This window comes from Melanerpes formicivorus, unplaced genomic scaffold (assembly GCF_026170545.1).
Source record: "Melanerpes formicivorus ecotype bairdi unplaced genomic scaffold, bMelFor1.0.p_v2 SCAF_14, whole genome shotgun sequence".
NCBI lineage: Eukaryota > Metazoa > Chordata > Aves > Piciformes > Picidae > Melanerpes > Melanerpes formicivorus.
The window spans coordinates 167782-193898 of record NW_027142366.1 but is presented as its reverse complement, the minus strand read 5'-3'; the positions used below and the strand labels follow the sequence as shown (position 1 = coordinate 193898).

Here is a 26117-nt window from a genome sequence, read left to right as displayed (position 1 = left end):
CGCTGTGTCATGGGCTGAGCCTGAAGGGGACATTCTGGTGGCCACTGTGACAGCCACTATGGTGGCACACTGGGTGCTGGGAAGACCTCACAACACCTGGCCCACCATTACTCCTAGCAGAACCCTGTGCCAAGGCAGGACCCAAGTGTCACCAGAGAGTGGCATGGCTACCTCAGGGCTCATCTTACCTTGACACCTTCAGAGCCAGCATGCAGAGCATGTGCCCCGCTGCCCACGCTCTGCCCACTCCCTGAGCTGCGGGCAGAGGCCACGCTGCCCGTGCTGCCCAGGCTGCTGCGGTCACCACCTGTGCAGAGAGAGAGGAGATGCCATTATGACACCCAGCCCCATGGCCAGGGCTGGAGGATGCCTTGGTGCAGCCACAGCCCACCAGAGCCGCCACTCCAAGGTGTGACTCCAAGGCACAGGAGGGTGCCAGTAGCGTGTGCCAGCAGCGTGTGCCAGCCCTACCTGCAAAAGGTTTCCGCAGCACCCAGATCTCCTCGGCAGGTGCTGGCACAGCCGATCCACTCTGCGGCGGCGAGATGTGGGATGGGCTTGTGTCGGCCCCACGGGACCCTTGGTGGCAGAGCAGAGAGCAGCCATCAGGCATGGGGCCTCTGCATTGGGGTGGCACAGGGCAAGGTGACCCACAGCCCCCCAGCGCCTGTCAGTGCTGCACACATGGAGAACCCCAATGCAAAGGTGTGAGGTCCCCAGTCACAGCCATGCCCAGGGATGCCAGCACTGTCCCAGAGGTCCCAGGAAGCTGGCACAGGGTGACAGTGAGCAGGCCTGGCACCCCATGCTGCCACCTACCAGTCAGGGATGGACCCATGGCAGAATGTCCCAGTGTCCTGGCTCAGCACTGGAGGGGACGGGGACCTTGTCGTCCCCGTGTGGAGCAGGATGGGGACACAACCCAGTGTGGGGGAGGGAGCAAAAGGAGTTGGGCAAGCTCAGGCAGTGGGCACTGGGGTCCCCACCCTACTGTGCCACATCCAAGGCAGTGCAGGTCATGTCTATCAGCTGCCTGCAGCCATCTCGGGGAGGACACAGGGCGATGTGGTGCCAGGCACCAGCTGCTGAACCCCCAGGCTCCCCAGGATGCCCCATGGGTGACACAGCAGTGTGTGAGAGGACCCAGCCCTATCAGTGGGGTACAGCTTGAGGGTCACCCCTGAAACACTGCTCCTTCACCAGCTCACACTGCTGCCCACCATGTCCTGCTCCTGCACAGCACTGAGCACAGGGCTCAGAACAGTACCAGATGAGGTGGACAACAGACCTGTGAGACCTGGCACTGCCATGGCATTAACACAGCACTGTCATCAGACACCATGCAGCCTGGCTTAGCACCAGCCATGGGACACCATCACCTGGTACGGGGCATTGCCGCCCTGCTGCTGCCCAGACTGGTTTCATCCTGTTAATAGCTGGATTGTAGCAGGGGGTGGATGAAGCAAAGTGAGGAGTGCCACCACAGGAACGGCCATGCCACCATCGTGCTGGGATGTCCCTGTGCCCTGTGTGCCATGGTCACACCAAAAGGAGCCCATACTGCTCGGGCTGCTGAGTGACTCAGCGAGGAGAAACAGCCCCAGGGAGAAGCTTTGCTCCCTCATGCCCATCACCAGTGTGGCCATCCCAACGCTTTCCCAACACACCCACTGCCCTATCATCACCAGGGCACATGCAAAGACCTCCAGTCCCACAGAGGTGGTGGCAGCCCCTGCGGGCATGGCACAGGCTGCACCGCTGCCAACCCTCTGTCAAATATCTGCTCTCCGGGAGCTCCCAACACATAGACCTGCAGCATTTGTCACCTGCCTGTGCCATGGGAACAGTCCATAGGGTTTAGCTGGGCACTGCCAGCCCCAAGAGCATCCCCCAGGAAAGCATGTCTGGCATCCCAGCCCCTTTCTGAGCCCTGACCGAGTTAGAGCAGCTCGATGGGCATCAAACCATCAAGTGCTGCCCAGCCCTGCCCCATGGCACAGAGCCTGGAGGGTATTTTTTGGGAGTTCTCAGGCAGTCAGAGCAGGGAGAAGAGTAGTGACTGTGGGCAGAGCACAGAGAGCCAGCAGCATGGTGTTGCCCCACAGCCAGGGACAGCAGGGTGGTGAGGATGGGATATTGGTTACCCAGAGGTGGTTGATGCCCCATCCTTGGAACCATTCCAGGTCAGTTTTTTTGGGGTGCTGAGCAGCCTGGCTAGTTGCAGTTGTCAAAAAGGTGTTAAAAAGATGAGTATATGTGGAACTTTGGGACATGGTCTGGTGATCATGGAGGTGTTGGGTAGAAGGCTGGACTTGATCACAGAGGTGCTTTCCAACCTTAATGATTCTACGTCCCTGCTCACTGGACTAGATGACCCTTAAAGGTCCCTCCCAATACAAACCAGTCCCCTTCCTGGAGGTGTTAAAGGCCAGACTGGATGAGCTCTTGAGCAGCCTCGAGTAGTGGGTTGTGTCCCTGTCTGTGGCAAAGAGTTGGAAGCCGATCTTCTGTAAGGTCTCTTCCAACCCAAACCATTCTAGGAGTCTATGATTTTGTGATTGCAGGATTTTGCACTAGATGACCTTCAAAGGTCCCTTCCCACCCAAGCCAGTCCATGATTCCACGATGTGCTGGTGGCAGAGCCATTGGCCACACAGCTCTAGAGTGGTGCAAGGGAGGGGGCTGATGGCATGCAAGATGTGCATGCCCCTGCCCACCCCGTGTGCCCAGAGAGGTGGGAGATGTCCCCATACCTGGAACCATCCCAGGTCAGGTTCTCTGGGGCTGTGAGCAGCCTGCTCTAGTTGCAGATGTCCCTGCCGACTGCAGTGAGGCTGGACTGCATGACTCTTAAAGGTCTTGTCCCCTCCAAACCAGTCCATGATTACAAGGGGGTTGAAGCAGGTGTGCTTCAAAGGTCCCTTCCAACCCAGCCCAGCCCAGCCCATGACTCTGTGGGTCCATGCACACACATGCATGCATAGCCTGCAGCCAGACCATGGCAAAGGCAAGGGGGGTGGAGGGGTAGGGGGAGGGGGAGGAAGAAAAGACTCAGTAAAGGCAAAGAAAAGAAAATGCCTGGGGGCACGAAGCGAGCGGTGAACTACCTTGTCCGTAAGGCGGCTCGTTGGCACTGCTAGGGGAGAGCCTGTGATAGCCAAAGGAACTGAAAAGAGTCTGATGGGAATGTGGTGGTGGAGGTGGAGGTGGAGGCAGGGAATGGAACGGATGGGACGAGGCGTCACCGTTTAGCACAGCAGCCCCGAAAGCCGGGAGCGGGGTCTTTTGGTAGTGGTGGGGGATTGTTACAGTCTCCCACGAACCTGATAAATAAAACAAGAGACAAAATGAAAAGGGTCCAAATGATAGAGACAACGCTCAGCGCCACCAAAAAAAGAGAGGAAAGGGAGGGGGTAAGGAGAGGGAGGAGGGAGAGGAGAAAGAGGAGGCAGTGGGAGGGGGGAGAGGGAGAGAAGGGGAAGAGGAGGGGAGGGGAGGGGAGGGGAGGGGGAAAGGTTCGGAGAGGAGAGGTTCGGAGAGGTTCGGAGAGGTTCGGAGAGGAGGGGAGGGGAGGGGAGAGGAGAGAAAGAAAAGAGAAAAAAAAGAAAAGAGAAGAAACTAAAAAAGCAAAGAAGAGAAAAGGAATGGGGAAGCAGCAAACAAACCAAAACAAGCAATCAAAGGAAGGTGGAGAAGCCAGAGCCGAGACCCAACCGATGCAGAGCGGAGGAGCAGCAGCTGAGCTCAGCACAGCCTGGGACAGTGTACAGCCCATGGGCACATCCCACAGACCCACCATGGCACAGACACTGGGACAGCCCCATGCTGGAGGCAGCAGCAGCTTGTGAGGCTCCCACAGCCAGGCTGCTGTGGTCCTGCTCCCCCCCATCAAGGCACATCAAGGGGCTGCAGGCACAGCTGAGTTGGGAGCTGCAGTGCCAGCACCCCCTATACCCAGCTGGCCAAGCCCTGGTGCAGCATCTGCCTCCAGCCCATGCTGCCACCCTGCTTCACAGGGCCCAGGGCTTCAGATGATGGAATTGCTACCAAACCCCACACCCTGGCAAGCACCACTGCAGACCCACAGATCTCAGCCCTGTGCTACCAGCACACAACCCACACGTGGAGGGCAGCTCTACCCCTGGCCATGTGGCACATGGCACCTCCAAAGCTTCCACAGCCAGTGTGGTGGTGCCCAGCAGCCAGCAGGCCTTCATGGGATCCCCTAGGATCTTGCCCAAGTGCTGCCATTCCCTGCCTGTGCCCCAGCAACACGTGGGACTAGGCAGCATGTGGCTGCTGAGGAAAGAGATGGGTCACTGTGAGCACCAACACAGCTCCTGGTACTGGACACAGCCATGGACAGCCCTGGGGGACCATGCACCCCACTGGGAGCCCACAAGGGTGGGAACGGTGACAGGGACAGGCACTGCAGGACAGGGGAGCAGCATCTGATCCCTGAGACAGCCCCTGACAGGGAGAGGGTCCCTGTGAGGCAACTCCAGGTCCCTGGTATGGGTGCCCAGCCCCCATGCTCAGATCCTGAGCACCAGATCTTGTGGCCCCACCACTGCTCCATACTCCTGAGACCCCAGTGACACCCCCAGCTGTCCCCATGCACCGACCTCCCAGCACCATAAATGCTTCCCCCAGCCCCAGGGATACCCTGTGAGCACCCTCGGGCTGCTGCCACTGATCCACATGGGTACCAGGTGGGCAACAACCTCACATGCACAATGGGAACAGGGACCTCACACACTTGATGGAGACACCAACCCCACGTTTGATGAGGACACCAGCCCCACACGGACAATGGAGACTCCAGCCCCACACACACCATGGGGACAGCAGCTCCACACAGAAAATGGAGACAGGGTGACCCCCCCGCATGCCTGATGGGGACACCAACCCTGCACACTCCATGGGGAGAGCAGGGCGTTCCATGGGCACCTACCCCAAACACTCAAGAGCACCATCCCCATGCCCATGGGGAGGACACCAACCATGCATGATGGGGGCATCACCCCCATTTGGCTTCACCCCATTGACACCCTAGACCTAAACGGGGGGGCCCTGTGGGGTGCAGGTTTGTGAGCAGCCCCTCAGGAGGAGGTGGAGGTGCAGGGGACCAGGATTATTTGCCTGTTCGTTTGCTTATGGCCTCCACCAAGCTGGAGGGGAAGTAGCCCACACGGTCGTTGCCAGTCCGGTTGTCGTGGATGCAGCCCTTCCAGCGCCCGTCTGCATGCTGCTCCAGCACCTGTGGGCAGGAGCCAGGGTCAGGGGCTGGCAGTGCCAGCGGGGTGCACCCGGTGCCCATGTGTCCCCCAGCAGTGGCACTCACAGTGATGATGTCCCCAGCTCTCACGTTGAGGCTTGTCAGGTCATAGTTGTTGCAGTAATCCTTGACAGCCCGGACCTGCAGCGCGGCCGAGGCGTCTGCGGGGACAGAGCGGGAGTGTCACCGCTCATTCACCGCACAGGGCATTGCACTCCCCAGCCTGGCATCCCCACCCCAGCTTCCCCATGATCCCCTGGCCCCCCTACCCCGCAGCATCTGCTTGATCTCCTTGCTGGCTTGGCTGGTGGTGAACTGGTTGACGATGTCCAGAGCTGTCTGGTTGTAGGTGTTCCTGACATGGGCATTGATCCCGCTCTGCAATGGTGTGGAGAGGGCTTGGGAAGAAGCTGCCCCTCAAACCCCACCACCCCAGGACCCCCAAGACCACCCCACACTCAGCAGCTGAAGGGCACAGCTCATTGTCTTGGTGTGCACCAACCTTGGGACCCTCACTCCATTTCCTGGGAGAGGGGCACATGCTGCTCCACAGGCCCCAGCCATGGGCTCCCTCCCTTCCCATAGCCCCACTGTGGTCTGGGGGTATCTAGAGGGGTGTCGGGGGGGCTCTTACATCCAGCAGCAGCCGCACCACATCCGTCTTGCCACAGAGAGCTGCCTCATGCAGTGCTGTGCCCGCCTTGGTTTGTCGGTTGATGTCAATGCCAGCCTGCAGCAAGAGCCTGCAGGCAGCAGTGGAATCATCAGGGATGGGAGGCTGGGGGATTCCTGGCACTGCCCACCCCCCTGCCCGTGGTACCCACCGGATGATGTCAATGTGGCCGTTCTTGGCGGCGAGGTGCAGGGGGCTGGTGCCATTTGGGTCGGTGGTGTCGCCCGGCTTGGGCTCCAGCAGCGCTGCGCACATGTTGCTGTTCAGGAGCAGTTGGACCACCTGGCTCAGCAAACACAGAGCAGGGCTGCAAGGGTGCCTCTGCCAGGGCTGTGTCCCCACTGCCCACCTCTCCTCCCTGCTCTTGCCCCTCCTCCCAGAGCTGGAGCTTCCCAGCAGTGCTGGCATTGCAGGTCTCCAATGCCAACCCTCCCAGCAGCTACCCCATGCCCACCCTAGGCTGTTCCAGGAACCTTGCTGTGCCCCCAACCCCTTCCCAATCTCACTCTTGGGTCAAGGTGGGGATTTCATGGCACTGTGAGGGCTTACCCCGACCCGGCCGAACTCGCATGCCAGGTCCAGAGGGGTCTTCCCCGAATTGTCCATGATGCAGGGGTTGGACTGGTGCTGCAGGAGCATCTCCGACTGCAGAAGAGGGAGAGACCAGCTCGGTGAGGGCAGGGGCAGGGAGGGTGGCACAGCCCCCTCCATCCGCTGCTGCCACCAGCCCCACCATACCACATCATAGTGCCCATGCTGCGCTGCCAGGTGCAGGGGGATTTGCCCCTCATCTGATGGGATGTTCACAGAGGAACCTGCTTTCAGCACCATCTTCATGGGCTCCCTCTTGCCTTGCCAAGCTGCGTAGTGCAGGGGCCGCATTCCTGCAGGTGGACAGGATGGGGACATCATGACCACTCAGGCACACCAATGCACCCAGCCAAGGCCTATAGAGGGGTGGGGGGCCACAGCCAGGACCCTGGGACTCACCTTTGTTGTCCTTGATGTCCACTGCAGCCTGTGCCTCCAGCAGCAGTGAGATGAGCTCTGTGTTGCCGTTGAGTGCTGCATGGTGCAGAGCTGAGAACCTGGGGAGCAGCCATGGTGTCAGGGGTCCCATGTCCCTGTCCTCTCCAACAGCCCACGCCCAGCAGCATGGCCACAAGCCTCTACTCACTACAGCACCTCAGGGCACCCGCTCTGCCTCCTGCAGCCCCCCAAATGCCAGTGTCCCCAAGATCCCAGGGTCACAGCAGCTATACATCCCTGCCACATGGGCACAGGATCAGCCACAGCATGCAACAAGGGCCAGAGGGTGGGATGTGCCAGGGTGGACATGGGATTGCTCCCCAGCCCCACTTTATTTGGCTTTCTTGGGGGGGGCTACAGCCACAGGATAGACCCTCCCCTGCAGCCTGTGTTGGAGGAGGCAGGGCTGGGGATACCCCTAATGCCACAGGCCCTGAGGTGCTTTTTCTTGGTGGTGGTGCACCCTCAAGCTTCCCAACCTGCCTCATGCAACCAGTTCCATCCCATCCATTTGATCATGTTCATGGGATGGAGATGGCCCCAAAGGACCCTCAGCTTTCACTAGGGCAGGCGTAGATTGGACATTAGAAGAAATGTCACTGAAAGGGTTCTCAAACCCTGGAACAGGCTGGCCAGGGAGGTGGTTGAATGCCCATCCCTGTAGGTGTTTCAAAGAGGCAGAGATGTGGTGCTGAAGGCCATGGCTTAGCACCAGCCTTGCTAGAGTTAGAGAGTGGTTGGACTTGATGATCTGAAAGGGCTTTTCCAACCCAAACCGGTCTGTGATTCTATAAGCTGGGAGCATAGGCTGACCTGGAGATGCTGGTGCAAGATGGATACAGGGGGGTTGGACTGGATGATCTCCAGAGGTCTCTTCCAACCCCCACCATGCTGGGATTCTGTGAAATGCTCCCTGGAGATGCTGGGACTCCCTGGGGCTGGAGGTGATGGGATGAGCAAGTACTTGGTGGGGAGGTCCACTGAGGGTGGGGGTGTGCCAGGGTGCTGCTCTTCCCAGTGACCCACTTCTCCCAGCCTGGCTCCAGCAATATGACCAGAGGCACCAGCACAGGGGAGCCCAAGCTGACAGATGGAATCCCCCAACCCCACACCCCACTCTGGGATGGGCCAAGCCAAGAGGCTCATGACTAGAAAGCAGACCAGGAGCTGACCTACTTGCTGCTCCCAGCAGTGGCATCCACCACACGGCTGTGCTTGTGCCTGTCACCTGCTGCTCCAGGCCGCAGTCACACACAGCATCCCTGTCCCATCCCCTGGGCCACCTCGGTGTCACCAGTGCATGGGAATGGGCTGCAGACCTTAGGTGGAACCTCCCACAGCTGCCCCGTGCCCAAGAGAAGGAAGGTGGGGTGGTGTTTCATCTGTCCCCCATCACTGGGACACTCAGCTGATGGGGAACACATATCCCAGCTGGGGAGCATGATTTGGCCACCACATTCCCCTGTCCCCCAACACTGGGACACACAGCCAGGCTGGGGGAATGTGCCAGCTGGGGAGCAGGCTGCAGCCGCCACGTTGTCCACAGAGCTGGCAGCATGGAGCAGCGATGTGAGCAGACAGCTCAGCACAGAAGGCTGATCCCCAATGTCTGCCTGGGAAATGTCAGCATTTTCTGCTCCAGCACCCTGCTCAGACCGACTCAAGATGGTGCCAATTGCACCCTGCCCCCGCTGGGCTGCCTCAGGGGCTTCCCCTGGCACGGCACAGCCAGGCACAAAGGCCAGGCACTGGGCAGGGCACCATTCCCTGGACAAGTGCAGGGACTCCAGCGTGGCATCCACTAACCAGGCCAGGAATCAGTGAGCAGAGCAGAGATAGGGAAACAGGCAAAACCCCTGGGCTGGCTGAGCTGGCACAATGGTGGGTGGTAGAGCAGAGCACACGTGGAGTGCCCCACACATATGCAGCATGAATCCTCTCCAGGAGCAGCAGTGGAGGTTGCCCCCCTGCTGCAGAGCTGCTCCTGCACTCCCAAAAACATCCAGGAGCTGCAAGGATACAGAATCCCATCATGGTGAGAGCTGGAAGGGACTTCTGAAGATCATCCAGTCCAACCCCCTGCTCAAGCAGGGCACCCACAGCAGCTTGCTCAGGATCACAAGGTGCAGCTGAGGTTGGAAGCTCTCCAGAGAAGGGGACTCCACAACCTCTCTAGGCAGCTGGCTCCAGGGCTCAAACAACAGGTACAAAGAAGCCAACCCAGCTCCAGTCTGTATGCTCCCATCTCTTGATCTTGACACTCAGTTCAGCATTTCCTCAAGAGAAGCTAGGCCACAGTAAAGCACTGCTTCACAAGTTTGCTCTAGAAGCCAGAGGGTCACCTCTCATTTCCTGATACATTTCATAGAATTATGGACAGGTTTGGGTTGGAAGGGACCTCAAAGACTATCCAGTTCCAACCTCCTGCCATGGGCAGGGACAGCTTCCACCAGCCCAGGCTGCTCAAAGCCTCATCCTGCCTGGCCTTGAACACTTTCAGGGATGAGGCATCCACAACCTCCCTGGGCAACCTGTTCCAGTGTCTCCCCAGCCTCACTCTAAAGAATTTCTCCCTAATGTCCAATCTAAATCTCCTCTGCTTTAGTTTCAAACCATTTCCCAAAAGTCACCACAAGCCTTTACCAGAAGTCCCTCCCCAGCTCTCCTGTAGCCCCTTCAGGTACTGGAAGGCTGCTCTAAGATCTCCCTGGAGCCATGTCTTCTCCAGCCTGAACAGCCCCAACTCTCTCAGCCTGTTCCCATAGGGGAGGTTCTCTAGCCTCTGATCGCCTTTGTGACCTCCTCTGGACCCTCTCCAGAGGAGACAGTTCCAGGTCCTTCTTTCTGCTGGGGGCCTCAGAGCTGAACACAGTGCGCCAGGTGGGCTCTCACCAGAGCAGAGGAGCAGAGGGGCAGAATCACCTCTCTTGACCTGCTGGCCATGATGCTTTTGACGTAGCCCATTTTGAGCACCCCTTACCCCTTTGCACATGCCCCCTTTTTTGTGCAGACACTGACACAGGGCTCCCACTCACCCATCGGTGTCTTGGAAGTTGACATTGACTTTCTTTGCTGATCCGAGGAGTTCTGGAAGAGAGGGAAGGGGACAGCAGATTAAGAGTGGCACCAGAAGCAGCCACGGCACAGACCTAGAGTGTGCCAGGGAGATGACAAGGCTGCAGATCCAGCCCTCCCTTCCTACCAAGGACTGGGCTCCTTGCAGCTCTGCAGCTGGGGCACAGCATGGTGCCATGCAGAGCTGCCTGAAGGAGGAGGGCTTAGGCTGAAGGGGCCCTGCTGATGGTGGCAGGGCCCAAGGACCTCTCTTGGCACCAGGATCCCCATCTACCCAAGCTGTGGTGGGTTTTCCTGGGGCTCTCTTCCAGCTCTTTTGTCTTGTTGGGACTCCAGTATTGCCCCAGTGCCACACCAAGCTGCCAGACCAGGCTGTTTCAGCAGAGCGGGTAGCCCCAGCATGTCCCTGAAGCCCCTTGCCTGGCATTGCCATGCTCCCACCCCACATTTGCCACCGTGGGAAAATAAACCTCCTCAGGGCAATCCAATTAGCACCAGGAGGAAGGATGGAGCCAGATCTACAGAAGATTTACCTGAAAAATGCCACTCAGGCTTTGCAGGGAGCCTGCACTTCTCGCAGCGGGGAGCCTGAGCAGTAGGAAGAGGAGGGTGGCAGCATCATGGCAGAGCCCTGTCTTGGGGACTCATGCAGCTGCCCCTGTGCCCACCACAATGAATGGCACCATCACAGTCCTGAGCCTGAGTGTCAGGGGAAGAGGTAGCAGTCCTCACCCTCACAACTCAGCTGGATGTGTCGAGGGGACAAGAATGTTTGGGACAAGCATGCTGGGGGCAAACATGCTAGGGACAAGCTGGTTGGAAGGGGCTACTTCAGGCAGGGAAGGGAGATCCAGGACCAGAAGGATGCACAAGGAGGGGGACCAGGACCCCCCCAGTGTCTCCAAGGCATGGGGAGGGACAGGGCCACCACAGGGTCCCCTGGCCATGGGGAGGGACAGAACCACTGTAAGATCCCCAGGGTGCAGGGAGAGACATGGCAACAGGGGGACTCCTGGGCATGGGGAGGGAGAGGACCACTGTGGGGTCTCCAGGGCAAGGGGAGGGCCAAGACACCACAGGGTCCCCCCATCTAGCCCCAGCTGACCTCTCTTCCAGCAAACAAACTGCCACCAGCCCTCATCCCACGTGCCAGGCAGCCTCCCCTGCCCTGTCACCCTGTGCTCTTCATTGAACACATTAACAAACCACCCCAGCAACAAAACCCAGGCAACAACCCCCCACATCCCACCCCAGAGAAGGACTGGACGTTACTGGTGGGCAGAGCCCACATCCCCAGGACTGACCGCAGCAAATGGTGCCAGGCAGGTCCCCACCATCCCTGAGCTCTCAGCAGGGTCCCCAACAAAGGTGCCATTCAGTGGTGGTGGAGAGGAGCCCAGGGCTGCTTCCGCTGCTACCCAGCGCCAAGAAGCAGCTCCCAGAAGGGGGTCGAGCCACCCCCCAAGGATACCAATGCCCAGTGGACAAAAGGAACGAACGGGCGCAGGAGCGGCACCATGCCCAGCACTGGCACCGATCTCCGGCCCCCAAACAGGCCCCACTCCAGCTAACAGACAGACAGACGGATGTCAGCAGGTCTTCAGTGCTTGGCCTTTCCCACGGGTTGCTGTTGGGATGGGACAATGCCTGGGGATCGGCATCGAGAAGCGCTGTCAGCGTCACCGCTGCACCCCTCAGTGCCGATCCCCAAGGACACAAACTGGCATCAGCAAATCTCTCCTCCCTGCACCTGCAGGAGAGGCTGAGGCTGCCAAAATCTCTTTAGCACTTCCATCACTACCCGTGCCAAGTGCTTAGTCAGTGACTTCCAGCCACACAGAGGTTTTGACTTTCCTTAAAGCACTGCCAGTGGCCACCAGCCTGCTCAGTGCCCAGGTAGGGCTGCAGTGAGCTCAGTCCTCCAGTATGGCTTCAAAGTTCTGCTGGGAACAGGTTTTTTGGGTCTGATGGGATCCCACAACCCACTCTGGGGAGCAGTTGGGTGTTCTCATGGCTTCCTGGGGGCAACATGGTGAGGTGTGAGTGGTAGTATGCATGGTGGCATGGTGGTTGGCACCCCCATGGAGTGAGGCCAGTGCCCCAGATGGTATAAACTGCTGTGGCACCATCAGAGATTCAACCCCATGTCTGTACCAGCACCAGAGCCGTCAAGAGGTGGTGGCTTTGCGTGGGCAGTGGGTAGGCCAGAGAAGGCAGCACTTGCCATGCCAACCAGCACCACCAAAGCTTATGAGGGGCTGCAAGCAAAACCCTTGTGCCATGGCCCCAGTAATTAACCCCCTCCTGTAATGGCAGCCTGGCATGGGGTGCAACAGAGCTATCTGTTCCAAGGGTGCAGCACCACAACTGGAGCCTGGAGACCAACTGGGCCCTTGGCATGGCCCTGCTGGGTGCTCATGGACAGAGAGAGCGGGATGAGCACCCCAATATACCACTGGATCCAGAGCCATCTTAGCCCCACTGCTGCCATGTGGGACTTGCAGCCTGTCTGGAAGAGCTTGGTAAAGGCTGGGAAACACCTCAAAAAGTTTCCCACTAACAAGGGAGTGAGGGAAGGGAGCCAGGAATGCTGCCAATTAACAATACCAGCCACAAAAGGAGACTGGCACAGCAGGGAGGAGAGCAGGGGTCCTGCACTACCATGCTGCCAGCAGGCATCAAGCATGTCCCTGCTCCCTATTGGGATCACCAAAGGGGTGAAGGAGGGCACTGAGCACCATTAAGCACCTAACAGTACCCAAGGAGAACCATCCTGCCTGTGCAGACGTAGATGCCAGGGCCACCAGGCAGACATTGCAGCACAGCAATGGTGGTACCCCTAGCACTGGGGCACTTGCTCAGACCACTTGAACCTCATCATTGACCTCAGAACAGCCTAGTATCATAGAATGGGTTGGGTTGGAAAGGACTTTAAATTTCATCCAGTTCATAACCCATGCCATGGGCAAGGCCACCTCCCGCCAGCCCAGGTTGCTCAAGGCCTTATCCAGCCTGGTCTTAGACACTTCCAGGGATGAGGTGTCCACAGCCTCCCAGGCAACCTGTTCCAATGTCTCACCACTCTCCCTGGAAAGAATTTCTTCCTCATCTCCAGTCTCAATCTGCCCTCTTCCAGCTCAAAACCATTGTCTCTCATCCTGTCACTCCCAGCCCTTGTCCAAAGTCCCTCCCCTGCTCTCTGGGAGCCCCTTCTGCTGCTCTAAGGTCTCCCTGGAGCCTTCTCTTCTCCAGGCTGAACAGCCCCAACTCCCTCAGCCTGTCCCCATAGCAGAGGTGCTCCAGCCCGCTCATCATCCTTGTGGCCTCCTCTGGATAATCTCCAATAGCTCCATGTCCTTCTTGTGTCAGGGGCTCCAGAGCTGGATGCAGTGCTCCAGGTGGGCTCTCAGCAGAGCAAAGGGTCAGAATCTCCCCCCCCTTTTTGCTCTCCACGGGATGCTCAGGTGAGGGTTGTGCCACATGGGAGCACCACAGCCCCGCTCACAGGGTTCCCCGTGGCTCCTGGAGCACCCTACACCCATTAAAATCCAAAGTGGCCTGATGGTGCTGAGCTGGGTCAAGCAGGATCACATGACCAGACCCAGCCAAAGGGGGACCTGCTGTGCAGTGGGATCCAGTGAGCCCCAGCACCACCAGGGCTGGATCCAGCTCCTGCCTGCTGCAGACACCGACCAGAAGCCACATCTGCCACGGGTGAATGCCATTGCAGAGAGCTGGGCACAGCCACTGCTCCCAGAAAAGCCTTCTCTGAAACTCGAGGAGCGGAGTGCACGCTTGAGTTCAGCATAGCACAGCAGCTACTCGCCTGCTCCCTCAGCCCCTGCCACGCACCAGCCCCGGGCGGACACTGCCGCACAGGCGATGCACGAGCTGGCTGCACGTGCAGGAATAGGAATGGATGGGGAAACTGCTCTACATGACCCCAGGGGCTGGCCATGTATCACCCTGACCCCCCTGTAATCTGCCTGCCTGCTGCTCTGGGCATCCTAGGGCACCCTATTTGGAGACATCCCATGCCCAGCTCTGGCTCTGGGCATCCAGAGCATGCTGTAGGGAGACTCCAGTGCCCAACCATGGCTCCAGGCATCCCAATGCACTCTTAATGGAGATCTCAGTGCCCAGACACTGCTCTGGGCACCCTAGTGCACCCCATGGGGTGACTTCCATGCCCAACTGCTGCTCTGGGCACCCTGATACACCCCATGGGGAGACCCCCATGCCCAGACACTGCTCTGGGCACCTGGTACATGTCACAAGGAGACCTCCATGCTCAGCCACGGCTCTGGGCATCCTAGTACACATTATGGGGTGACCCTTGTGCCCAACCATGACTCTGACACATACTAGCGCATATCCCAAGGAGACTCCCTTGTCCAATCACAGCTCCAGGCATCCCAGTGCCACGAGATCTCCATGCTCAGCTGCTCCAGCCCTTCCCTTGCACTCATGCCCAAGGCCACAGCCCCACATGGTGGGACCCCTCTTCAGTGCTTCCAAAGCTCCTGGCTGGGAGCTCCTCTCCCCACACAGCACCAAGTGCCAGACCCCAGCATCTGCAGCCTGTGCAGCACCATCAGTGATCGATACCCAGCTGGGGCTCGGGGACTCCTGGCCAAGCCCCCGCTGACAAAGCACATCCTCACCCAGCTCCCCACCGGGCAGTGCTGTGCCAGCTCAAAGGGAGCAGATGGCTCCAGCCTCCACAATAGCAACATATACTTAATGAAGAGAAAACCATCTCTGACCCACCCCCCCGCCACAAGCTTGGTGGTGGTGAATGAGCCAGGGCAACACCACCACCCCCCAAATACTCCTCCCTATCCCTTCCATCACCCCACACATCTCCAGCCCCACCATCCTTGCTGCTTCCCCCATCCCATATAGGCAGCAGGATCCCTGTATGTGCCCCTCCTCCCTGCCAAAGCTTGGTGGCAATGTGAATGAGCCAGGGCAACCCCAACCCCACCCCCACATCCTCCTCCTCATCTCTTCCATCATCCCACTGTGGCGGTTCCTCTCCTCTCCAGCCCCATTATTCGTCACCCCAAGCCCAACACAGACAGCAAGATCCTTGCATGTGACCCCCCAAAACCCCACTGGGACACCCCCCTGCAGCAAGTAGGATGGCACCACGAGGAAGACATTGAAGGCTTTTAGAGGAGTAAGGAGGGGAGGATCCTGCAGTGGCATCACCGTGAGCTGCCGGATAAAGGAAGCATCCAAAATAGCTGCTCTTAATTATATCCTTGCTGACGAGCTCCACACAAATGATAGCCTTGTTCCTTACAGTGGAGATGTTGGGGGGTGGGATGTCCGCACTTTGGGGGTCTTCAGGGTAGCATGAGGATGGGCAGAGCGCATGGCCATGCCACCCTGGAGACCCCCAAGGAGCCTGGGTCAAGTGCTAATGCCCAGGTGATGTCTGGACGCTAACAAAGCTGTTGTCATCCTTGCATCAGTTGGGAATGGATAAATAATGGACTGGGAAGAGGATGGGCTATACCGGGAAGTCCATGGGATGCTGGTTGCACCGAGAAGGCATTGCCTTGGGTAAAGAGCTGGTTGGGATGGGTTGGAGATGTTGAAGACCAGTGTCCACCACAGACAGTTATTTCAGTGCTCAGTATCGCTGGATACTCACGGTCCATCACAGCTGGGCACACATCACAGCTGGGTATCGCAGTGCCCAGCACAGCTGGACACACACTGTTCAGCACAGTTGGACACCCAATGTTAGCCACATCTGGATACCCACTGTCCACAATATCTGGATACCCCAGTGCCCATCACAGATGGATACTTGCTGTCCACCACACCTGGACACTCCAACAGCCATCATAGCTGAATGTCCACTGTCCAACACATCTGGATGTCCTGGTGCCCAGCACAGCTGAATATCCACTGCCCATCACATCTGGATACTCCAGCACCCATCACAGTTGGACACTCCATCAACCCACCACAGCTGGATACTCCCTTGCTCAACACAGATGGACACACACTGCTCACTGCTGCTGGACATGCCAGTGCCCATCTCAGCTGGATAACAACTACCCATCACATCTGGACACCCATTCTCATCACAGTTGAATTCCCACAGCTGGATACTCCATTACTCAACACAGTTGGTGAACACACGCTGCTCATCACATCTGGACACACATTCCCATCACACCTGGACACCTCCTCACTCATCATCACATCTGGGCACCCACAGCTGGCTGCCCCACTGCCCATCACCAGCCACTGCCCCAATCCCAAGGCTGTTTTGGGGGTGCTGGCCCAGTGCACCAGCTGGTGCTGTGGATACTCCAAACACATGCCCCTCATGACCAGAGTCTCCCCAGGGCAAAGCAGAAAAACCTGCACTCCAGGCTGGCTGAGCAGGCTGAGGCAGCCTGAGTCACGGTGCTGCAGCAGCGTGAGGTTGTCCCCTGGGGCCAGCATCAAGACACTTAAATGCAGCTTTCAGGAGGCAACAGGGACTCTGTGATTTCTTCCTTTGAAAAACATAAAGAAACTTCTCCAGCCCAAACAAGGATGAGGGGCTGACCCCGCAGGCTGCAGGGGATCATAGGAAACATAGAATGGTAGGAGTTGGAAGGGACCTCTGGGGATCATCCAGTCCAACCTCCTGCTGAAGCAGGGCACCCACAACAGCTTGCCCAGGAGCGCAATTGCCAACTGGGCTGGAAGCTTTCCAGAGGAGACTCCACAACCTCTCTGGGCAGCCTCCTCCAGGCCCTAAGCACCCTCACACCAAAGAAGTTTCTCCTCATGCTCAGGTGAAACCTTCTGGATTGCAGTTTGTGCCCATTTGCCCTTGTCACAGGACACCATTGAAAAGAGACTGGCCCTTTCTTCTTGACATCCTTCAGATACTTATAAATACGTTCTGAATGCTGGTATGGGGCACATGGGTGCACCTCATGCAGAGCTAACCTAGTAAATAAAGCCTGGGGCAGGAGCTGGCCAAGAAACCCAGCACCCCATGGTGCTCACCAGCAGCCTCCACGAGGGTCCCTACTCTCTGTATGCTCACCTGACCTTTGCCACATGGTGCCCACCTGAGCACCAAGCAGATTCCCTCAGTGAAGCCCCATCCCCCCAGCACTGCAGCGTCTCCCCCAATCCTGGTCTGGGCTCACAGCCCCCCAGATCTATAGAAGTGAAGACCCCAGACCTCCTGCCAAAGCTGCTGACCCCTGAGGAATGCCACACTGCAGTGCCATGCGAAGGCTGCCAGTGACTCAGTCCCTGCAACCAGGGATGCAGGGAAGCTGGCAGCAGGAATAGACATCGGCTCTGGCCCCACAGGTGGGATCAAGGTGCCATGATGTTACGGTCACTGCCAGGATGGATGAGCAGTGCAGGGATGTGCAGCCAAGCGATGCTGATGGCCTCACACTGCTCCTGAAAGCATCACTGCAGGGGAAGGGCATGGCTGACAGGACCCACCCCATGGTGGGCACAGGGAGGGGGCTGGCAGATGCAGCACAGGATCACCTGCCCCATCCCCAGCAGGAGCCAGGGCTTAAGGAGAGGCATCCCCAGGATCAGCAGCCCAGAGATGAGCTGCAGAGCTCACAGCCCGGGAAGGTGCCACAAACAGCCCATCTGCAATGCAGGAGCTGGGCATCCACTGCTTTGTCTGCTCCATCAGCCATTCACCAGAACCCACAGATACTTCAGTGAGAGACAGCATGAAGCTGAGCTCCCAGCAGCCACATCTGGAACAGATCAGCCAGCTGCTGCCATTGCCACCACTGCCAAGAGTCATCCCAGCCCCACACCAGGCTGGGCACCAGCAGTGTATGGAGATAGCCACCAGCATATGGATGCACAGGGAGGATGCACATGGACACACAATCCACACGGGCATACCCATGCACACAGATGCACAAGGCACACCACACGCATGTATGCACAGGGCATACAATGCACGTGGGCACATAGATGCAGAGGCACACAAAACATGGATGCTCAGGGGTACATGCATGCACACGGGCACATGGACGCACACAAGGGCATGTGGATGGAGAGGGGCACACACAGGTATGCTGACAGAGCAACTAGCCACCAGCACACACAGTGCTTGAAGAAGATATGCCCATGGCAGCCTCTTGGGCACCACCTGCAACCTACTCCATCTCCAGCTGAGAGAGACCATGGCAAGGCATGGAGATGGGGTCTCATCATCCCACTGTACCACAGGGGCACCCCAGCCCCACAACCACCTCGATCCGCTTGGCTCTCACCACGCCGCCATCAGTGACCTTGGGTGAGGCCCAAGGAGACCCTGACAGAGCCAGTACTCCCACCAGCCCCTCTCCCATCCCACCTGATGCTGCCCTGGCTGGCTGGCTCATGCTGGGCACCAGCATCCATCTCTCACCAGAGCAGGCCCAGCAGCATGGGGCTGTCTGGCTGTGCCAAGGCATACACTGCATCCTTCAGTTCCCATTCCTCAGGCTGATTGGTCCTGTCGCTGCAGAGCCCAGCGTTAAACACCTCATTTTCTACTCCCATCTTCAGTTGGGAAAATACTATTAACATTTCATTAGGGCTTAAAGATCCCTCTCAGCTTGGCACCAAGAGCTGCCTCACTGGCAGGATCACTCCTGTGCCAGGCAGCATTGCTCCTGCTCTGAGGAAAGGGGACCAGAATGGTTTGTCCCACGTGTCCAGGTTGTGGGACAGGATGGAAACCTGAAGTGGGCATCAGTGCTGCATAAACCTCAGTGATCAGCCCTGCACAGCTCATCCTCATGGCACACCTGGCCACAGGCAGGGCACAAAGCGGCGATGGCACAGCAGATTGGCGCAAGCCCAGATGGGTTTTACCTCTCAACACCTTTCCCTCACCCAGCAGGAACAATATCAGCTCCTAAATACCAACACTCCTTGGAAAGGTGAAATGGATATAAACTACAGCCCAGGAGATTCCACCTCAGCATGAGGGTCACAGAGCCCTGGAGCAGGCTCCCCAAAGAGGTTATGGAGTCTCCTCCTCTGGAGACTTTCAAGACCCACCTGGATGCATTCCTGTGCAACCTGGGCTGGATTCTATGGTCCTGCTCTGGCAGGAGGTTGGTCTCAATGATCTTCTGAGGCCCCTTCCAAACCCTAACTCCCTGTGAGCCCATGAAAGGCACCTTTTGCTGCTAGCCGGTGAGGCACAGTGAGTGGGGGGCAGGGGCTGGTCACAGCCTTTCCCAGCACCTGGAAAGGGGAGGCAATGGTTAATGGGATCAAAGAGCAGGGGAAAGGAGCCAGACATCAGTTTGGCTACTAGAAACCACCATGGGCTGGCAGTGAAGAGGCAGCTGCAGAAGAGGGCTCAGTGCTCAGCACCCAGCCCTGCTGCACCACTGGCACCCTCAGGTGCAGCCTGGCCCTACTGCACCTCCATCTGCTCCCTGGGAGCATCACCCCATCACAGTGCACGGGTAGCAAAGGAGCACCCTAAAACCTGGCAGCAAGATCCTCGTGCAGGAAAAGGCTGGAGCTGATGGCACCAAGAGAGCCTTGGGCACTAGGAGCCACCCACTGCTGGCAAAGGGCTATTTGATGTCAAAGCAGGTCAGTTTGGGACTACCATGAGAAAAATGAGGCCAGCAAGTGTGGCACTGGGAGCAGAGATGCCAGCCCATAGTCCCACTGTTCCTCAGTGGTACCAACAGCTCTGGGTCCTCTGCAGCACCCTTCAGTGGGCAGGGACCACATGGCTGGGTGGCAGGGGGCAAAGGAGGGTTTTGCACCAACTCCAGTGCAGTTTGGAAAGAGGCAAGAAAACATAAAGAAAGGAGATATCACCCCAGGCTGAGCAACAATCCCCCTCTGGAAGGAAACTTGGCACACGCCAGCCTGTGCCAGCCTGCCAAGTCCTGCTGGGAGCAAGCTTCACATGCGGGCAAGAAACTCCAGTAGGAAGTTCAGAAGGGACCTGCTGAGACACCGTTCGTTAAGCGTGGCAGTGGTGGGAGCTACTCAACCCTGACCACCACCACTGACAGCCCTCAGGCCCCATGCCTGGGACACACCAACAACGCTCCATGCCAACATTGCCCGAAGCCAGCATCACCCCAGCACATCCCCTTGTCATTGAGCCATTAAACCATGCCAAGAGAATCAAGGGACCTGCAGGAGCAGTGCCTGAACATGGAATGGGGGATGTGTGGGGACTCAAAACCTCTTTGCAGCCCCCCAGCCCTTTCCTCCCTCTCCAGCCACCCTGCCTGGCACTGACGGCACAAGAGGCTGATTGCACTCTGGGGTTCCAGCATCCTAGTGAGCACCATCTGCTCCCTGGGATTCCCTGGCATCAAGAAGGGTGCTGCCCCAGCTCCCATGACCATGGCACAGCAACAGGAACCATGAGAGGTGGCTGCCATCCGGGGAAGTTTCCTGCATTAGCAGAGGGCCGGGGCAAAGCGGGCAGCTCTGGCAGCTGCCAGCCACGCGTGCCCTGGGCACTGCACCACAATTGGATTTGCAGCTGCCCTGCCTTTTACTGCATGGAAATTGAATTGTGAAATGTCAAAGACATTTCCTAACTGCGCCATATTAGCTCTGTTTTATTAAATACTGTTATCAGAGGAGATTATTAATGCAATCAAGTGTAGGCACAAAAAACAACAGCCCCAGAATGAACTGGGCACTGCATGGCAGAGCACATTGCAAGGCAGGGAGCCCATGTCCCCACGGGGGCTGGTTTCTGCATCCTGCTACCCCTGCATCCCACTGTCCATGCATGCTGCTGCCCCTGCATCCTGCTACCTCTGCATCCTGCTACCTCTGCTTCCAGCTGCCCCTGCATCCTGCTACCTCTGCATCCTGCTACCTCTGCTTCCAGCTGTCCCTGCATCCTGCTACCTCTGCATCCTGTTACCTCTGCTTCCAGCTGTCCCTGCATCCCACTGTCCCTGCATCCCACTGTCCCTGCATCCAGCTGCCCATGCATCCAGCTACCCCTGCATCCTGCTACCCCCACATCCTGCTACCTCTGCATCCTGTTACCTCTGCTTCCAGCTGTCCCTGCATCCCACTGTCCCTGCATCCAGCTGCCCATGCATCCAGCTACCCCTGCATCCTGCTACCCCCACATCCTGCTACCTCTGCTTCCGGCTGTCCCTGCACCTAGCTGTCCCTTCATCCTGCTACCCCCTGCTACCCCTGCTTCCAGCTGTCCCTGCATCCCACTGTCCCTGCATCCCACTGTTCCTGCATCCTGCTACCCTTGCTTCCAGCTGTCCCTGCATCCAGCTGCCCATGCATCCAACTGTTCCTGCATCCTGCTACCTCTGCTTCCGGCTGTCCCTGCACCCAGCTGTCCCCACACCCTGTAGCACCACCGAAGCAGTGATCCCACCTGGCTGCTGTGGCTCCACTCACATCCCAGGCTGTGGCCAGGGCAGTGCCAATGGTTCCAGTGGGGCTGGGGTACCTCACCATGCAGAGCAGGACCCACTCCCTGAACACAGCAGCAGGGCCAGGGCTGGCTGGGATAAGCCCCAAAACGCCAGAGCGGCTGCCAGCAACACACAGGATGCAGAGCACTGTGCAAGTGGCAACCCAGGGCAAGGGCATCCCTTGAGCTGCCCATACCTTGGTGTCCACACCTCCTGGGCCACAGGCTGAGGTGGGTTACCTTGGCATGGCAGGGTGCAGAGGGTGCAGGGCTCCATGCCCAGCTCCTGAGCACAGCCAGGCAGCATGAGTCACCCAGCCCCAGGCACCCTGGAGCGAGGTATCCAGAGCTCCAGTGGCACATGAGGGCGCAAGTCCAAGCAACAATCCAGGACGCCAGGATGGCACTGAGGACCAGGCACAGGGTGGGCAGCACAGCTCCACGGGACACAGCCCCAGCTCCCATCCTCATAGCCGGGCTCTGTCACACTGCGTGCTCACCTACCACTGTGGTGCCACATGCTGGGACATCTCCTTTGCCCCATGAAGCCATCATGCATGGAAGCACTTTGCAAAGCCCTTCAACCTGATGGGAGGAGAAACTGGGGCAGAAGAGCCTGGCCCTTGGGTTGAGGTCCCTCCCGTGGCACCACCCTCCTGTGGTGCCATGGGAGCTGTCTCTCAAGGAGGCAAGCCAGTGGTGGCACCACCCTCACTGAGAAGGAGCCTGCTCATTCCAACACACTACATCCGAGGAATTGTGACTCCTCTGAGTGGCATGCTGCAATCCTGGCACCCACTGCCTGGGATGAGGATGGCACAGCAGGTGTGGGTGCTGTGGGGGAGAGGGGAAACCATCATGTCACTACAATTCTTCGAGGTAGCACTGGGGAAGAAGGGGACGGGGTGGAAAGAGTTTGCTGCCAAATCCTTGCATCTGATTTGCGTAACTTTCAGACAACCTCATCAATTATGGATGCCCGGGAAGCGGGCACGCTGTGCGTTGCGGCCGGCTCAGGCCCCACAAACTCCCTACTCCACAGGCTAAATTGGGCCCCACATTGCCATGGCAACCCCGTGGTAATTCACGCAGGGATTTTTTTCCCAATCTCATTTCTGAAAGCCCACATGAATAGGATATTATCCAAATAACACAGCTAAGGTGCCAACCTTCCTGGCACTGTGCAGCACGGGGACAGCCGGAGGCACGTGTGGGATCAGCATGTGGAGGGGACATGGGGACAGTCCCTGCTCAGTGCTCTCCCATCATCTCATGCCACGGGGCTCCTCCAGCCCTCCTGTCACCGCTGGAGGTGCTTGTGTACCCAAAACCACGAGCATGGCACCCACTGCCAGGCAGAAGAGGAGGATCCTATGGGGAAATGGTACCAGAGCAGCCTGGCACCAGTACCAGGAGGTCTGGCAGAGCTGGAGACAAGCAACCCAGCTGGGACATAGGGCAAACATCCAGGTCCAATCCCCCCAGTGCCAGGGGAATCTCCCCAGTGCCAGGCTTGGCTTCACTGGGTGTCCTTTGTCCCTCACTTGCAAGCCTGGCATAGGGAGCACTGCTGGGCCCCATGGTCATTCCACCTGGCGGTGCCCGGGAGCTGCAGGGCTCTGCAGTGGGAGATGCAGCAGAGCAAGGCTGGGAAGGAGGGATGTGGGAGGATGTGGTGATGGTGGCACTCCAGCACCACTGGCCGTTGCCACAGCAACCCCAGCTGTGCACCCAGGCCAGAGGGGATGGGAGAGGGGTGTGGGGGAATGGCCTGGAGGCCTCGTCCCTCTCCCCATGCCCTCTGAGATGTTATTGAAATGGAAGCCCCTGGATCAGGTTGGGATGAAGGCGATCCATGCTGGAGCCTCTTCCCTCCTTGCAAAGGCCCTCAGCAGAGACAGCAACATGGCACTGGGAACATGGGGGACATCATGCTGGCCTGGCATGATGTCAGGCACCCGGACATGAGGGACACTGTGAGAGCCCTGCACAAGACTGGGGAGATGGCGGATGCCACACCAGCCCTGCACTACAGTGGAGACATGGGGGATGCCACACCAGTCATGCTGGGCACCAGTCATGGGGGCAATGTTGTGCCAACCCTACACAGCACCACAACACAAGGTACATTATGCTAATCCAACATGGTACAAGGGACACTGCACTGGCTGTGCGCAGCACTGGGGATGTGGTGGATGCTACACCAGCCATGCCGGGCACCAGGACGTGCTGGGCGTCAGGACATGCCACGCTGGCCCTGCTCAGCCAGGAACACTCATGCATCACCAAGGATGGGGGACACCACAACAGTGCTGCACAGCTTGCAGGGACACAGGGATGCCCACTTTTGGGGAACACTGGGCCCTGAACAGAGGGTCGCACGGTGCTGTGGCAGAGAGTCCACACGAGTCTTCCCCATGGTCTCTGCCCATGCCTAGGGACAGTCCCCAGCCCTCTGGGTCTGCTCCCCGTACACCAGGCCTGAAACCTGGGGCTGCATCAGCACCATGAATAATTCAGTCCTGGGTGGAACACCTCAGCAGAGCAGCTATATCCTACAGGAGGGCAGAACATACAGCTCCACAGGCAGAGCCATACGGGTATAGAGCCCCACAGCCTTCCACCCGGGCACACGCAGCTGGCAGCAGCCACACAGAGCCGTGCAAAGCTCGCTGCAGCAAGGCACCCAGGGAGATACCCCAGGAGCTTCATCCAAACACCCCCACAGGCAGGAACACGGGCACTGCCACATCCAAACACACATATGCCAGGGTACACACCACCACGCAAACACCACCGCGCACCCAAACACAGCCACCACACACGCACACCCGCCACGCACGTACACGCCGGTGGGTGCAGGCTCCCGCTGCACGCCCAGGGGCCAGGCACACACGCTCCACGCAGATGTCCCCCAGCTCTGCCCACCCGCAGCCCCGTGCCCTCCCCTGTACCCATGCCCATGCCCAAGCCAAGCCCACCCCACACCAGCCTGCATTGGTCCGGCTCCCCAGGGCTGCTCCCGAGCACTGGGCAAGGGCAGCCCCATTGCACCGGGGCACTGCACTAGGACCGGCGGGGTGATCCTGTGCAGCACCGAGCACCCCAGCAGTGCCCAGGGATACACTGGGGCCGACGGTCTGACCCTATTAGGCTTCTCCCCGTCGCCGAGGAGCCACCTGGGGTCCCCGGCACGTCTCCAGCCCCCAGCCGCATCGCACCGCACCGCACCAGGGAAGGGCCAGGGGATGCTCCGGGTCCGGGCAGGGCTACATCCCAATCGGGCCCCGGGAGCAAGGAGAGGGATGCAGGTCCCGAAACTGCCGCGCCCGTTACAGCGATGCTGGCCCCCGTGTTCTGCCCCCGCAAACCCTCCCTCCCATCTCATCCCGCCGTTACCGGCAACCTCCGGCCCGGCCCGGCCCGACCCGGCCCGGCCGCCGCCACACTCACTAGCTTTGCCGGGCTTGGGCCTCTGCAGCAGCTTCTGCACGGCTACGATGTCCTCCGCCTTCACCGCCTGCACCAGCTCCTGGTCCTTGCCCATAGCTCCACGGTGCCGGGGCTACCGGCTGCGGGCTCACGGCCCGAGCATCCTCCGTGGCGCGGCGAAGGATGGGCGGGAGGCTCGGTACGGCACCGTGCGGCTCTGTACTGCTCGGCACAACACGGTACAGCTCGGTACGGCACGGCTCGGCGCGGCGCGGCACGGCTCGGCGCGGGCCCCCCCCCCCGCCCAGCCCGCTCCGGAGACGGGGGCGGCGGCGGCGGCAGCGGCGGCGGCGGCAGCGGCGGCGGCGAGCGCCCGGGGCGGGGCGCGGCGGGGCTGGGCTGGGGGGGAGCCGCACCGGGAGGGCAGTGGAGGGAGGAGGAGGAGAAGGAGGAGGAGGGAGAGGTGGCCGCCCCGGTGGTTGCGGGCGGGGCACGGGGATCTCCCTCCCCGGTGCAGTGGAAGGTGCCGATGCCCCCAGGGGACGCCCCGGAGGGCGCTGCCGCCGTGATGTGTGTAATGAGCTGGAGGGTCTCAGCGGAACGGAGAACTGCCGGGAAAAGCGGAGAGGAAGGCTGATCGTGGCCTCTCCTTCCTCGAGGAGGATTTTGAGGCGACAGTGATCCCATCCCTCCGGGGGAGAGGAGATGGGGCTGGGGCACCCAGTCCCCCATCTACATCACTCTGACCCCCACTTGGGACACACAAACCTCACCCGGGACTCCTAGATCCATAGTTGAGGAATACAGACACCATCCAAGTCACTCAGACCCCTATGCAGTACACACAAAACCTCACCCAGGGCACCCTGACCCCCACCCACGGCACCTAGACACCCAGTCAGAGCACCCAGACCCTAGCTGAGGAACTCAGACCTCCATCCAGATCACTCATGGTGCTCAGACCCCACTCAGGACACCCAAAACCTCTCTTGGGGCCCCAAGACCCCCATTCAGGGCACCCAGACACCCACCCGTGGCACCCAGATCCCCACCCAGGGCAGCCAGTGCTCCCCAGACCAGCTTCAAAGTCCCTTTATCAGTTCTGGTCCTACCACTCTGCCTGGTCCTTGCAGTCCGCAACCACTTCCCCATGATGGCTGATAACGGGAACCAGCAGGCAGCAACTTTTCAGTTTCTTT

General features: G+C 59.0%; 1 protein-coding gene across 3 annotated transcripts in view; it reads right to left on the bottom strand.

Moving 5' to 3' along the window:
- Nucleotides 1-25176, bottom strand: part of LOC137445061 (caskin-1-like) — a 33440-nt gene extending 8264 nt beyond the window's left edge. For 2 of the 3 annotated variants that reach the window (XM_068146460.1, XM_068146462.1), the window contains exons 1-13: nt 24940-25176; nt 10016-10067; nt 6942-7039; nt 6690-6835; nt 6501-6596; nt 6103-6233; nt 5913-6021; nt 5548-5656; nt 5345-5439; nt 5143-5260; nt 3108-3323; nt 472-579; nt 189-307 (exon numbers count right to left, since the gene is read on the bottom strand). In XM_068146460.1, the coding sequence (XP_068002561.1) occupies nt 189-307; nt 472-579; nt 3108-3323; nt 5143-5260; nt 5345-5439; nt 5548-5656; nt 5913-6021; nt 6103-6233; nt 6501-6596; nt 6690-6835; nt 6942-7039; nt 10016-10067; nt 24940-25033 (1491 nt within the window). In that variant the 5' untranslated portion in view covers nt 25034-25176. The remainder of the gene's footprint in view (nt 1-188; nt 308-471; nt 580-3107; nt 3324-5142; nt 5261-5344; nt 5440-5547; nt 5657-5912; nt 6022-6102; nt 6234-6500; nt 6597-6689; nt 6836-6941; nt 7040-10015; nt 10068-24939) is intronic. The other variant, XM_068146463.1, reaches the window with a different exon arrangement.
- Between the last annotated feature and the right edge of the window lie 941 nt (nt 25177-26117).